Source organism: Trichoderma evansii (genome assembly GCF_050947405.1).
Source record: "Trichoderma evansii strain SZMC 28006 chromosome Unknown GGI43scaffold_3, whole genome shotgun sequence".
Classification (NCBI taxonomy): domain Eukaryota; kingdom Fungi; phylum Ascomycota; class Sordariomycetes; order Hypocreales; family Hypocreaceae; genus Trichoderma; species Trichoderma evansii.
The window spans coordinates 106,896-119,828 of NW_028145203.1; the positions used below are offsets into that span (position 1 = coordinate 106,896).

The window sequence follows — 12,933 nt, forward strand, 5'->3', positions numbered from 1 at the left end:
GAGCCAGGGTGTCTGTCCTTGGCCCTACTACAGACGCTGTGGTTGTACATACGCATACGAGGCGAGGCTTTCATAATGACGCCAGCAGCCGGTGTGTGATCGGTGTATGTGCTACCTGTTTGCTGTATCGGTATGAGACATGAGACGAGGCAAAAGTTGGCTTCTATCGGCTGAGCCGTGAACGAGCTGATGGCATTGTGGATCATGCAGACGCCTCTCGCTGGATGGCATGGCTATCGGCAGCAGCGAGGCTGTCCTGCAGCGGGCGGTATCATCAAGGCGAACTCGAGCCATGTGGCGTGGGTAAAGAAGCGTGGAAGGGGAGTGTGACAAGATGGCAGCCAGGCCAGCTGGATAGAAATGGAACCATTGCGGAGACGAGTCTGGTGATGTCTGGACAGATGGGTGAGCGATCTGGGTGCTGCGGAGTGCCTGAGAGGTCCGAGAGAGAGCTGAAGACAGGCTAACACGAGTAAGTCGGTTTGTAGCAGCTCAGCAGATGGCGTGAGACGTTTCTGGCTTCTAATGGGAAATGGTGATACTTGGAATGGCCTTGGCTGGCTTGATATCAAATCATCAATACATGAGCCGAGCGTGAGTCGAGTATGGAGTGGACGGGATTCTGGACTGCTACAGCGAAAAGCATGTGCCTGCGTATTCCTTCCGCGAGGCGAAGCAGCTGTCTGCCAGTGATCGTGGCTGCCATCTGGCCTACGAATTCATGTGAAGGTACATGTACCGGGTACAAAAAGCCTATTCCAATCGCCATACAGTGGCACATGGTTGACAGCAAATGGCAAGCGGTGTGCGGAGTAATTCACACTGGTTGTACCGTCAGGTAGCAGAAACAGATGCTGGACGCCAGGTACCATAAGGGTCTCGCCGAGATCCAGAACAGAGACCCAGGCGATGACACCTCGATTCAGATATGCATTGTGCTGTATATGCAGGTGCTGGCTGGCCGGATGTACGTAGCAGTGATCAGCGTTACCATGCGCATTGTCACCACGAGGCTGTGTGCGCTACAGAATTAGAGTCAAACAGCATCGCTCTCCCGTACGCTCTAGCAACCAGACAGCCGGAGCATCGCCAGATGTCGCACTGCAACTCAACTCGAGCGTTTGCAACTCTCCAAGAATCCGTGCAGGGATTGTCGACGACCCAATTGGTGGACTAGCCTTATTTGCAACCTGGGGCTTGGAGTAAATGTCGCTTGCGCCACTGCCCCGTCGCGCTAGCATCCCCAGGCCCTAGCGCGGCAGCCAGAGACCACTAAAAGAAGGCCAGCAGCCACCAACCCCCAACTTCCCCGTAGAGACAGCGGGCTCCGAGCACTATCTGGTTCGCTGCTAGCGTCACGCGGCATCCACAGATAGCGGCAGCGAAACGATTTGATAATCATAATCGATGCATGGTGCGGGGGACATGATAAACATGCCCAAGCACAGGCAGCAGGGAACGTGGCTCACCAATATATCGGTGCATGGGCTACGGAGCAACGGTCCCCATAAGGTTGAATCCCTCTCATCCTTCGCAGCCAAGCACTTGGCTTGCAATTCAAATCCTCGCGCGAGCTGAGGACGATAAGCACTGTGGAGAGCAAATGAAAATCGCCGGCTGGTGCTAACCCCAATACACAGGTAGCATCTACCTAGGTGGCTGTTCCTAGCAGTAGGCACTGCTAGCACCATCGCTGGGACTGCCGTCTGGTTTCGGGCAAACACAAGGGCCGCCAAGATCTGCACCACCAGATGCTCAATGCAGCCATGATTGGGGAAAAAGGTCCAGAGGCAAGGGGGTGCGGGGCCTTCCCACGACCGGGACCAGGATGCAGCACGCGCGTAATAGACTGGGCTACAGATTGCCCAAGTGACGGAGTTGGAGATAATGTGATATGCGCCATACCGGATGGTGTAGCGCTCGTACTGTGTTTATGAGCCAGCCTGCACCAAGTGCTGTAGTGCGATACAGTAGTATAGTAGGTAGTAGGTAGTACTACTTACCAGCAGCTGATAGTACTCCGTCGTAGGTAGTATCTGTGCCTTGAGCCTGCAGCAGCCTCTGCGCTATGGTACATGTACGAGGTTCCGGTGCAGTAGTCTCAGAAGAGAGACAAGGATTGAGGGTCCCAGGAGCGTGCTTCCGTCGCCTTGGCTTTTTTTGCGCATTGGTGTGCCAGTGGTACCAGAGCCATGGTCGAGCCGATTGCGAGCGAGCAGAGCGCTGGTACTGGTACTTTGCTTCCTACTGCGTATAGGTTGATCAATCCATCGCTCGCTGCTAGTTGTATACGGTACGCTGGACGTGCAGCAGCCCCATCCATGTAGGAGACAGACAAGGCGAGACACAGGCACAACAAGCCAAAAACGGCGCTCTGCAGCAGACAGGAGAGAAAGGGCCTTTTGCTCTGGCTCTGCATATGCATGTGCCGATGCTGGTGCTGGTGCTGGCTGGTGCTGGCCGGTGCTTGCTGGTGCTTGCTGGTGCTCACTCAGAAAGGCGATACGATACTGTACGGTACGAGCATCAATACCGTGGGTTGTTCGCATCTCTCCAAGGTCCGGGTCCAGGTACCTTCCGCCTCGCTTGATGCAGGCAGGATCCCTCCGTCGTCCCCTCCTTCTCTCTTTTCGCTCGCGCACCCTCGCCGCTGGAATTTTTCTCTCGCCTCACCCCCCCGGTAACTTTACGCTCTCAACCTAGAAAAAGAGCTGCGAAGCTAAAAGCCTCGAACTCCGTTAGCCTCACACACCAAAGACAAGCCTCCAAAATCGCCCCTCTGCCACCCCGGCCATAGCGCCAACACCAGCGCCAGCACCCAGATCCAGCGAGAGCCACAACTTTCTGGTGCAACGTCCTTTGGGGTCCTTTTGGTTCCTGCGAATGCTTCCATGCATAAATTGTCGCTCCCCGGCCCTCCTTGTCGACACCGCCCTCTCAATCGGTATCCCTGCCTCACTCGGTCCAGAGGGTTGTTGACTGGTCCATCTTCTTTTTATTTAGACCAATTGTCCCCCTCATCTCTCCTCATCTTTTTTCCTCTTCTCCTCACCTCCATCCTCTCATCTCTTCTTCCTTTTCCTTCTTCTTCACCCTCACAGAGACAGATACAAGAAGAGCAACACCAAAGCCTTCATCATGTCTAAAGAGGAGAGTGGCCACGCCACTCCCGAGAAGGGAGACAATGTCGTCGACTATCAAGCCAGCACGACCATCCTCCCCACCGACGGCCCTGAGCGCGACCCCAACTGGTTCACGCGCAATGGCCTCAACGTCGATTCCTTCAGGAGGAAGCACTATGGCCCGGGCTTGGTCGAGCTTGAGCGTCCCATGAAGGCTCGCCATCTTCACATGATTGCCATTGGTGGTTCCATTGGTGCTGGTTTCTTCGTCGGTTCAGGCGGTGCTCTGGCCAAAGGTGTAAGTTTTCTTCATTCCTGATAATTCGCCCTTCTGGCCTCTTGGCGCAAAGCTGGGCGTAAACCGAACTATTTTGCTCATCATTGTTATCACAGGGCCCTGGTTCTCTCTTTGTCGATTTCCTTATCATCGGTATCATGATGTTCAACGTCGGTAAGTGCTATTCGTCGCGCAATCTGTACCTCTTATGACTGTGATCTGACAAGGCTCCAATAGTGTACGCTCTCGGTGAACTCGCCATCATGTACCCCGTCTCTGGTTCTTTCTACACATATTCTGCTCGCTTCATCGACCCCGCCTGGGGTTTCGCCATGGGTTGGAACTATGTTCTTCAGTGGGCTGCCGTTCTTCCGCTTGAGTTGACAGTTTGTGGTATTACGATTTCGTACTGGAACTCAGAGATTACCACCGCCGCCTGGATCACTCTCTTCCTCGTCGTCATCATCATCATCAACCTGTTTGGTGCTCTCGGCTATGCTGAAGAGGAGTTTTGGGCATCATGCTTCAAGTTGGCCGCCACTGTCGTCTTCATGATTATCGCTTTCGTCCTTGTCCTCGGTGGTGGTCCCAAGGATGGCCGATACAACGAGTACTGGGGTGCCCGCTACTGGTACGACCCGGGCGCGTTCAAGAACGGCTTCAAGGGTTTCTGCTCTGTCTTCGTCACTGCTGCCTTCTCCTTCTCCGGTACTGAGCTGGTCGGTCTTGCCGCTGCTGAGTCTTCCAACCCAACCAAGAACATGCCCGGTGCTATCAAGCAGGTCTTCTGGCGTATCACCGTCTTTTACATCCTTGGCCTCTTCTTCGTCGGCCTGCTGATCAACAGCGATGATCCCGCTCTGCTCTCTTCTGCCGCCTACTCCGACTCCAAGGCCTCTCCCTTTGTGCTTGTCGGAAAGTACGCTGGCCTCAAGGGTTTCGACCACTTCATGAACCTCGTCATTCTCGCCTCCGTCTTGTCCATCGGTGTCTCTGGTGTGTATGGTGGATCCCGAACCCTGACCGCCTTGGCTCAGCAGGGCTATGCTCCCAAGCTCTTCACCTACATTGACAAGTCTGGCCGCCCCCTGCCCTCTGTCATTTTCCTCATCCTCTTCGGTTTCATCGCCTACGTCAGCTTGGACGCTACCGGTCCCGTTGTCTTCGACTGGCTTCTTGCCATCTCTGGCTTGGCAGCTCTCTTCACTTGGGGCTCCGTCTGCCTTGCCCACATTCGATTCCGCGCCGCCTGGAAGTACCAAGGACACACTCTGGATGAGATTCCGTTCAAGGCTGTTGGCGGCGTCTACGGCTCATATCTCGGCCTTTTCATCTGCGTCATTGTCTTGATGGCTCAGGTAAGAATATGCTTCCCCTATATCTACTACAGAAAGAAATCATTTTACTAACCTCTGGCTTTAGTTCTATACCGCTATTGCAGCTCCTCCCGGACAGCCTGGTGTGGGTACCGCACAGGACTTCTTCCAGCAGTATCTGGCTGCTCCCGTCGTCCTTGGTTTCTGGGCCGTTGGCTGGCTCTGGAAGCGCGAGCCTCTCCTGAGAACCAAGAACATTGATATCGATACCGGCCTCCGTGAGTTTGACTGGGATCAGATCAACGCTGAGCGCGCAAGACTTGCTGCTCTGCCTGCCTGGAGACGCATTCTCCACCACATGTTCTAAAGGATCAGGCTCGACGATAATTTCTTTATCTTGTCTTTTTTTTTATTCACACATATGTTGTTCATCCGTCGATACAGTATGGCATCATGTCGGATACAGACTGTATTTAGTAAGGCGGAGTGAACTCGGATGACGATGATGTAACGCTGTATATGCAACCACGTCCATGCTATGGGCGACTTCTTCCTGTAAACAATTAGCTTTTATTTCTTTTATGCAACAAGATACCACGGTGGCTGTAAGCAAGCCTCCAACGGGGATGGGAATCAAATCAATATATATACCTGTTTATACATGTAATAATATCGAGCCATTCAAGAAAACCCAAGTCTCTTTGTGATCCATTGTCTGTCAGTATAGGCGAGTTGAGAAACGGTGCTGGTGAATATTGCTCGATGTCCTTGGATACTGACATGTTTCGATTTAGTTTTGTCAAGTATATGTTGCTTGTTGAGAGCCAGACATGGCGGCTGTGGATGAAGGCGACAGAGTAAAGATGGAAAAGAATCGGACAAGTCGAGACGGAAATGCTGGCGTTGTACTGATGTCGAGTTCGTATCATACTGACATGCTTCGATTTAGTTTTGACAAATTGTTGCTTATTGAGAGCTGGACATGCCGGCTATGGAAGAAGTCGACAGAGCAAGAACCGGAAACGTTGACGGAAATGCAGGTGCTGTATCGATGTCGAGTTCGTATCATCAGTCTTATCCAGACATGAGAAGCTGAAATCATCCCATGCTCTGGTGTATTCAACTCTGCTGAGCGATTTGGTTGGATATGACGGAAATGCAGGTACTGGATCGATGTCGAGTTCGTATCAGCCTCATCTTGATATGAGAACCTGAGATCACCCCATGCTATGGTGTATCCAAGTCTGCTCAACGGTTTGGTTGGATATGACGGAAATTCAGATGCTGTATCAATGTCGAATTCGTATCAGTCTCTTCTAAACATGAGAACCCAAGATCATCCCATTGCCATGGCGTATGGAATTCTGTTCAACGGTTTGGTTGGACGAGAAGAGCTGGATAAAGAATTAAGAATAAGAAGAGGAAAAAGAAAAAAAAAAAAGGGGGGGAGGAGGGTTGAGAGGGAGACTAAGAACAATAATGAATGAAGAAGCGTTTCTTTCTTTCTTGTTTCTCTTCGTTTGCCTTTTTGAGAATACGGGACTGCAAGGGGGTGTGTGCACGTTTTGCTTAATTTTTTTCTCTTTTACCTCTTCTCACGTATTGTGAAAGTAAAAAACAGGAAAACGCATGGGCAGAGACAACCTACCTATTTTTCTTTTTCTTTTTCATCACTTCATCGGAAATTCGATGAAGGGGGGATGGGGGGCTGGCAAATATTTAACATGTCGTTGACATTTTAGACGCGCGCGCCCTAAACTTTTTGACATAGACATAATTTGCTCTCCGATGACACACGCATATGGGCGGCAATAGCGGACCTGCGCCCTATGGGCGGACCGCGGGCTGTAATCGGAGTGGCGTGGGGTCTGTCGGTGTGGAGAGGACTGGAAATCGAGCCGGGGGAGATATCAGCTGAGAACGGAGAGTGAAAAGAGCAAAAAGAGCGAGAAGAGAGAAGAGAAAAGAGGATTAGAAAAATGGATATATAAAGATGTATAAAGACGGATGGATTTATAAAGAGAAAGCAAAAGAAGGGGGCAAAGAGGCTGAGACGATTCAGTTGCTGATTCTCAACTTCGATAAAAGAGTCCCTGCTAGCGAATAGCTACCCCAAGCAGGCTACCTAGCACTACTTAGGCTCCTTTCCTATTCTCTTATAGGCGAATTTCCTCGCATCAAAACCGCACTACAAGGGGGCGCACTAGCCTGCGGATTCTCCATGGGTACACGCAAATCGGGAAGTCTAAGACGAGACGAGAGATGATACGACCAAATAAACTACAAGACAAGGGCTTACTGTAATATATGACATTTCTTTTTACTTCATATTAGCGAAATCTAGATCGGACACGAAGGAGGCCTTTTTTTGGTGGAGATTGCAGCGGGCGCCGGATAACGGTCAGGAGGCCCGATTTTTGAGTCTTGGACTTAACTCTGCGGTCAACTTGATTGCTGATATTGCCGGGGAATTATACTAGTACTGATGACTTAAAAAGAGGGGAGAGGAATTGCATGTGAATAAATGTTAGTGGGACTTTGTTGAGTTGTGCATGTTGACGCTTTATACCAAAAGTACCACTCCTCGTCCCGTGATATGGCCGAGACATGATCAACGTCCATCAGCAACAGTCGTTAACACACCGCAAAAGAGAAATATATACGTAATTAAAGATTATAACCACTAGTAGCTTAATAATAAATCGGGAGAAAGAAAATCTTTTATATATACTAATCAAGAAGGCAAATCAGGCTTAGTAATTTTGTCGCTCCACCATGCCCATGACATCTCCAACCGCCGTCCTACCCAGCTTTTTCAACAAAATCTTCTCGTCCGCCTCTCGGTATCTCTCCCACCCATCCAGACCTTCTTTAGCCTGGATGCTCAGCGTCTCGTAGCCTTGCTTGATAACCTCAGCTACCTGATGCGTTGTCAGGTTGGTCGGCAGCTTCTTCTCCGAGGAGCCTCTTTCGGTCAGCATCTGTTTGTAGTGGGCGCTGACATTGATTAGAGTGTCGATTGAGTTGCTGTTGCGGTTTCCCAGCCGATAGTTTTCTTTGAAAGATGTGAGGACCTCGCCCGACTCAAAGACCTTGTAGAAGAGGTCATCGTATGCGGCGGGAGTTGGTAGGAACGCTTCACCAGCGGATAGTGATAACGCTACCAAATTAACGACGTGATCGAGGACGGTTTCGATATGCTGCAAGTCTTTCAAATCCGATGCATACGTGTTGAGGAAGCGGATAAGCGAGAGCAAAGACCGGAAAAACTCAGACCAGTGATAATCCAACCGTGTTCGTGTCCGTGAAAGATAGGAGATGATTCGGAGCATGATGCCCAGGCAGAGGACGTAGAGGCTGACATCCAACCGTCGCTTCAAGTTGTGGTTGATACCATCCAGCATCGTGTCAAGAACGCACGTGGCGAGAACACGGTCCCCTTTAACCAAGGGTAAATACGGCGGCCGTTGTCGACAAAGTCGTACATGTGTTTTGGATTCGTCGCTACAAATCTTCTTGCAAATGGCTGGGTCTTCAATAAGAAGACGCAGCACCATCAGATTCAGATGCGCATAGTACGTTGCTCGGGACGATAGGTGAGAGTGCTGCAGAAGGTAGGATGTGAGTGACAGGAAGCTGGACATTGGGCGCTCTTTGTCTTTTTCGCTGGGCAAGGTCACAAGGTGGAAGCAAAACAGCTTATTTGCGTGAGAGAAATCATATGTAGCTAGGAGAATAGCAGCAGTTTGGCCGGGCCTAGGGGTAAGATATTGTTAGGATTCTGTCACAATAACGGTCGCGGTTTGTCTCTGATGAGGATTGATCATGACTTACAATTTTGTAAACATCTGTTTTTGCGTCACAGCGTCATATACAGGCTTCTTCTCCGGCTTTGGCCCCGGCGAAATGACTCCCAAGCCAATCATGTTCAAAGTGCTACTCAGCGTCCAGCCTTCGGGGAGATCATCTTGGATGTCGATGTAATCGGATCGCAGTGCCTGGCATGCATTTCCGATGCAGCGAACAACCTTCTGAATGACCCCCTCATTGACAAAGTCGTTTAATCGCAGCTGATATGGATTTTGAAATTCAAACTTGTTGTAGTTGGCGAGGATCCCCAGCAGAGTAAACGGCTCCAAGTCTTGGTCAGGTTGCTCCGAGCTTTGAATAAACTAAAAACAAGAACCAGTCAAATATTTAGCAAGTACTCCCAATATCAAGCCTGGATTCCAATTTTCCCGTCCCACCCACCTTCATAATAGAAGGGAACAGGTCCCTCTGTATCATGTACGTCAGAAGCGTCGTCTGATATGCGCCAGCTGAGACAGCCAGCAGCACCTCGATAGCCTTGTGGCGCAGATCCACTCCATCGCACCATCCGTCAGCTTACACGCACTCGTAGCACAATTTGTTGACAGGTGTACACACAGTTTGTCCCATTTCGTATGATTCCATCAAGAGTGCTCACAAAATCCGTGAAGACCGTATCGACGTGATCAAGACCGGCCAATATAGTTATAATGTCGGAACTCGGGTGCGCATGTTTCTTCGTTAGCACACAGGCGAGGAAGACGCTCAGGGTCTATCCATTCCAAAATGTCAGCGATTCGTCCTGTCCAGGAAATCGTGTCTCGAATCAATGCCATGGAACTTCGTACATCAAGAGCATATAAAGGAGCTGCGCCCTTGCCATCCTTAACTGCTGCAATGGCCTTGCTAAAGAGCTCCCTCGTGCGCCCCTCTAAGAGCAGCAAGTCGGCCGGATGGATGTCGTTTAATATCTTCCTCAGCGTCGGCCGATCGGGTCGCAGCAGGAAAAACTCCCGCCAGAAGCCTTCCGATTTGTCGCTGTCATCGTCATCCTAGTGCGTTCGTCTTCGAATCAGCGCGGGCGCATTTCATAGCGCAAAAGAGCTACATCCGGAGGTTGGAATACCTTTGGCGGCAGGCCGATTTAGCTAAGATGGTCTTGTTTGACACCACGGTCCAAAAAGGGGGGCGCTGGGCAAACCTTGAAAAGGGTTGAGTAGAGCTCGACAATCTTGGGGACAAAGACCTCTGGCTGAGGCTGGCGAGTCAGCGGTGACGCCTCCATGGGAATGCGAAGTTGGCGAAATAGAGAGCTTCAAGCTCCTGTCATCAGAGGCGATAGAGACGACGTGGATGTCATTATCGTGAGGTGGGGCAACTGATAAAGAGCAGCACAGAACAGCACTAAATTGTCTTAGTGCGCTTGGTACTGTGTAAATGTATGGATATGATGAGCCATATGGCCGTGCTGTAGTGTGTCATGCACTGTATGCACCCCGGACTGCAGCCCCAGGCCAATCATATTGTTTAATTGGACTTTCAGGATATCGCTCCTATATATGGATGTGCTCAGCCAATACTCCGTATATATGGCGTATATATATGCATGCACTCCGGACTCCTCCCAAAACAGAAAGCCCGACAATTCTGGCTTCTCATTAATATGCCAAATAAAGTTAGGCAGACCAATGGCTGTAGTATCACGTCCCACATTTACTGCCCAGGCGATAGCGGCTGGTCTAATTAGTCGTTTACTGATAGAAAATACCTAGTACGTAATATCTCTCAATAAGCATTATTCACGCGCGCAGATAGACATACAATGTCAGATTTTAACGGAGTCGAAGGGAGTTTTAGTGATTTTTAAATAAAAGTTTCAAATTTTATCAAGGGGCTTTTTGTGTAATACTATGCTAGCTATTCGTGCCTTGTGGCACTAGTCCACCTCTCTATTGAAGCAGCTTTTTGTGACGACCGTGTTGTGAGGGATAAAAGGTGATAAATCGAGACTTTTGGCTGAGAAACTAGGAAGAGGTGCCTGATGCGATACCAGTCGCATCTACTTGGCGTGAACCCCCCTCGCTGTAGAATCATGAAGCCTTCTCAGTTGAAAAAAAGAAGAAACAGTTAGCTACACAAGTTGTAGCAAATGTCTGCCCCAGTAACCACCACACGTGAAGCAGCCAACCTCCTCGTCTTTAGCCTTAACTTTGATGACATCCTCAAAGTAGCAGACATTTCCTCAGATCCTCCTGCCAACACCTATTCCCCAAATGCTCAGTATCATCGTACACAACACCTCGCTTCTGATCATGTGTCAGTGTCGAGTTACGCCGTTTTGTCGTAGAAGTCGTTATTAAAACAATGTAGAAAGTTTGTTCTCCTCTCGTCCCATCACGTCATACGCTTGGGACTCTCATCCACCATCTGCCATGCAGATTCATTTAACCAAGGATGGCAGCGCCACCGGACTCAATGGCCTCAATCTCGCTCAGGTCCAGAGGCTGGCGGCGGAAGCGGGCAGGGAGCTCGGAGACGTCGAAGGCAACGCCCTTGGGCGGGAGGATAGAGCCCAGCTTGTAGCCAGAGGAGCCACCAATGCCGGCATCAGTGCCAATGGTCTTCTGGAGGGGGCCGTGCTGCTGGGCGTGGTCACGGTAGGCACCGAAGGAGGTGTGGGTGGAAGCAACATCACCACGGCCGTAGTAAGCTGTGAAGTCCTCGGGAAGCTTTCCTGAGGGGGAGGCGGGGTGAGGCTGGGGAGTGTGGTCGATTGAAGCTGAGGGGTAAAAAAGTCGTGTCAGTACGCGATGTCCCTCAATATTCACATGGGAGGCACGAGGTTGAAGTTGCGTGCACTTACAAGGGATGGTTCGGGGTCCAAGGAATCGAATCAGAGGCGTGCGCTCGGCGTGGACCGCAGCCTGTCGAAGAACTCGTGTAGCATACATTGTGATTGTATGAGTAGATTATTTGTTGGAGAGGAGTTGACGAGAGTAGAGAAAAGCTAGATGCCGAGGGTGTGATAGCGGGGTTGTCGTCGTCGTGGTATAGCAGCAGACTCTGTTCACAAGACTTGAAGGATGTATTGGAGGATGGGATCCAATGTCGAACAGGCAGCGGGCAAACGGCTATAAGAGGAGCTGAAGGGTTGTCAATTAGAAAGCAAGCGATGTCGAGATTCGCGCGGCGCGAAAGTGGAGGTTCTCTCGAATTAATAAAACAACGGCCGGAGGCTCGGATGGGGCTTTGACTAGCTGGTCGAGCAGAAAAAATAAAAATTATTAAAAAAGGTGCGTAATGAACCGCTATCCCCATAGCTCTTTTGGGAAAGCCCGCTTGTCAAGGGCTTCAGGCGTTAGGCTGCCAGCCCGGGAGCTTTTTAGCGCGTCCATGTCCGAATTCGGGATCTCGGAGAATCCACCGCGGCCTCACAAGCCAGCGTCTCACGCTTTCCATTACGCAGTCGAGGCAGCAAACTGAGGCCCAGACGAGGCCAGACGAGTCCACTCACACCGTTGTCCCGTCTTATCTCTCCAGGCGCCAGGTAAGAATCGTGCCACGCATCTCCTGATCGGCGGGAACCAGCAGCGGAATCGCTCGCGTTAGCTCCAGAGTGGAAGTCCGAAAAACTCCTCTTCCCCATGTTTTCTTACGAGCCGGAGGCGCAAGCTGGAAACCATTACCGTTAATCTTACAGACTAGGTAATAGACCCTACTAGCATTGCAACTGTAAATAGGGCGCGTCTTCCACATCTCAGCGCCGCAGAGGAACGAGTACGCCACTCCAGAAATAGGCGATGATACTAGGGAGCGGACGAGAGGAGGGTCTAACGGAGAGAATCGGAGCTTCAACCACCAACTCTACTTACTAGCCAGATGGTCTAATATAGTACCGCTCCGTACTCAACTTACAATTACTTAGAGTTATTAGACATGTAGGTACTTGAATCGTACAATCCTCATCTGATGATCCGAGTCAAGCTCTGCTGGTGGAATATAGCCTTTGCGTCGAGGCGCTGGCTCTGGCTCTGGCCACGCAATCGCCTCAATCACGATCATCTCGGCGTTCCCCCATAGTTCGGAGTCTTGTAATCGGAATCTGATCCTGGTCTGTCGCCATGCAGACATGCATGCATGCATGCTCGTAACGAGACGGTGCTTCCCCACCTCCGCATGTCGCAGTGCTAACAGCCGTCAGCCCTGGCCTGGCCTATCGGCTGCTGAATGTGAAACCCCGCGGTATTATTTTCTTAATAATATATTTTTTATTTTTCATGTGTCTCGAGATGATGCTTCATTGTTCTGGCGCTTACAACTACATTGGTGTAACTGGATATCTAAGCCATACTATCGTAGAGTCTGAGACGACTCGACATGGCTCAACTTGTTACTGTTATTGGCAATA

General features: G+C 50.5%; 4 protein-coding genes across 4 annotated transcripts; 1 reads left to right on the plus strand and 3 right to left on the minus strand.

Moving 5' to 3' along the window:
* Positions 1–1,576: 1,576 nt before the first annotated feature.
* Positions 1,577–2,031, minus strand: GGI43DRAFT_233773 (uncharacterized protein). Its single transcript, XM_083200560.1, has 2 exons — positions 2,004–2,031; positions 1,577–1,943 (listed from the first exon to the last, which is right to left on the minus strand). Exon 2 carries the CDS (start codon positions 1,901–1,903, stop codon positions 1,682–1,684), a length of 222 nt encoding a protein of 73 aa, XP_083063747.1. The 5' UTR covers positions 1,904–1,943; positions 2,004–2,031; the 3' UTR covers positions 1,577–1,681.
* Positions 2,032–2,720: 689 nt separating this feature from the next.
* On the plus strand, positions 2,721–5,082 carry GGI43DRAFT_431014 (amino acid permease/ SLC12A domain-containing protein; the record flags this gene model as incomplete). Its single annotated transcript, XM_083209361.1, has 4 exons — positions 2,721–3,420; positions 3,516–3,573; positions 3,637–4,757; positions 4,822–5,082. Exons 1-4 carry the CDS (start codon positions 3,139–3,141, stop codon positions 5,080–5,082), a joined length of 1,722 nt encoding a protein of 573 aa, XP_083063748.1. The 5' UTR covers positions 2,721–3,138.
* A 2,278-nt stretch (positions 5,083–7,360) lies between these two features.
* GGI43DRAFT_395220 (ARMH3 family protein) lies at positions 7,361–10,076 on the minus strand. Its single transcript, XM_083204848.1, has 6 exons — positions 9,727–10,076; positions 9,374–9,577; positions 9,144–9,297; positions 8,967–9,079; positions 8,550–8,887; positions 7,361–8,471 (listed from the first exon to the last, which is right to left on the minus strand). Exons 1-6 carry the CDS (start codon positions 9,808–9,810, stop codon positions 7,469–7,471), a joined length of 1,896 nt encoding a protein of 631 aa, XP_083063749.1. The 5' UTR covers positions 9,811–10,076; the 3' UTR covers positions 7,361–7,468.
* Positions 10,077–10,920: 844 nt separating this feature from the next.
* GGI43DRAFT_233873 (ribosomal protein S36 family protein) lies at positions 10,921–11,808 on the minus strand. The gene has a single exon (XM_083200562.1). It carries the CDS (start codon positions 11,474–11,476, stop codon positions 10,970–10,972), a length of 507 nt encoding a protein of 168 aa, XP_083063750.1. The 5' UTR covers positions 11,477–11,808; the 3' UTR covers positions 10,921–10,969.
* Between the last annotated feature and the right edge of the window lie 1,125 nt (positions 11,809–12,933).

Coding starts and splice junctions, on each gene's coding strand:
- GGI43DRAFT_233773 (XM_083200560.1), bottom strand. CDS start 1,903: ATGGCGCATATCACATTATCTCCAACTCCGTCACTTGGGCAATCTGTA.
- GGI43DRAFT_395220 (XM_083204848.1), bottom strand. CDS start 9,810: ATGGAGGCGTCACCGCTGACTCGCCAGCCTCAGCCAGAGGTCTTTGTC. Junction 9,578..9,726: donor TCTACTCAACCCTTTTCAAG/GTTTGCCCAGCG, acceptor CGAACGCACTAG/GATGACGATGACAGCGACAA. Junction 8,472..8,549: donor AAACAGATGTTTACAAAATT/GTAAGTCATGAT, acceptor TCTTACCCCTAG/GCCCGGCCAAACTGCTGCTA.
- GGI43DRAFT_233873 (XM_083200562.1), bottom strand. CDS start 11,476: ATGTATGCTACACGAGTTCTTCGACAGGCTGCGGTCCACGCCGAGCGC.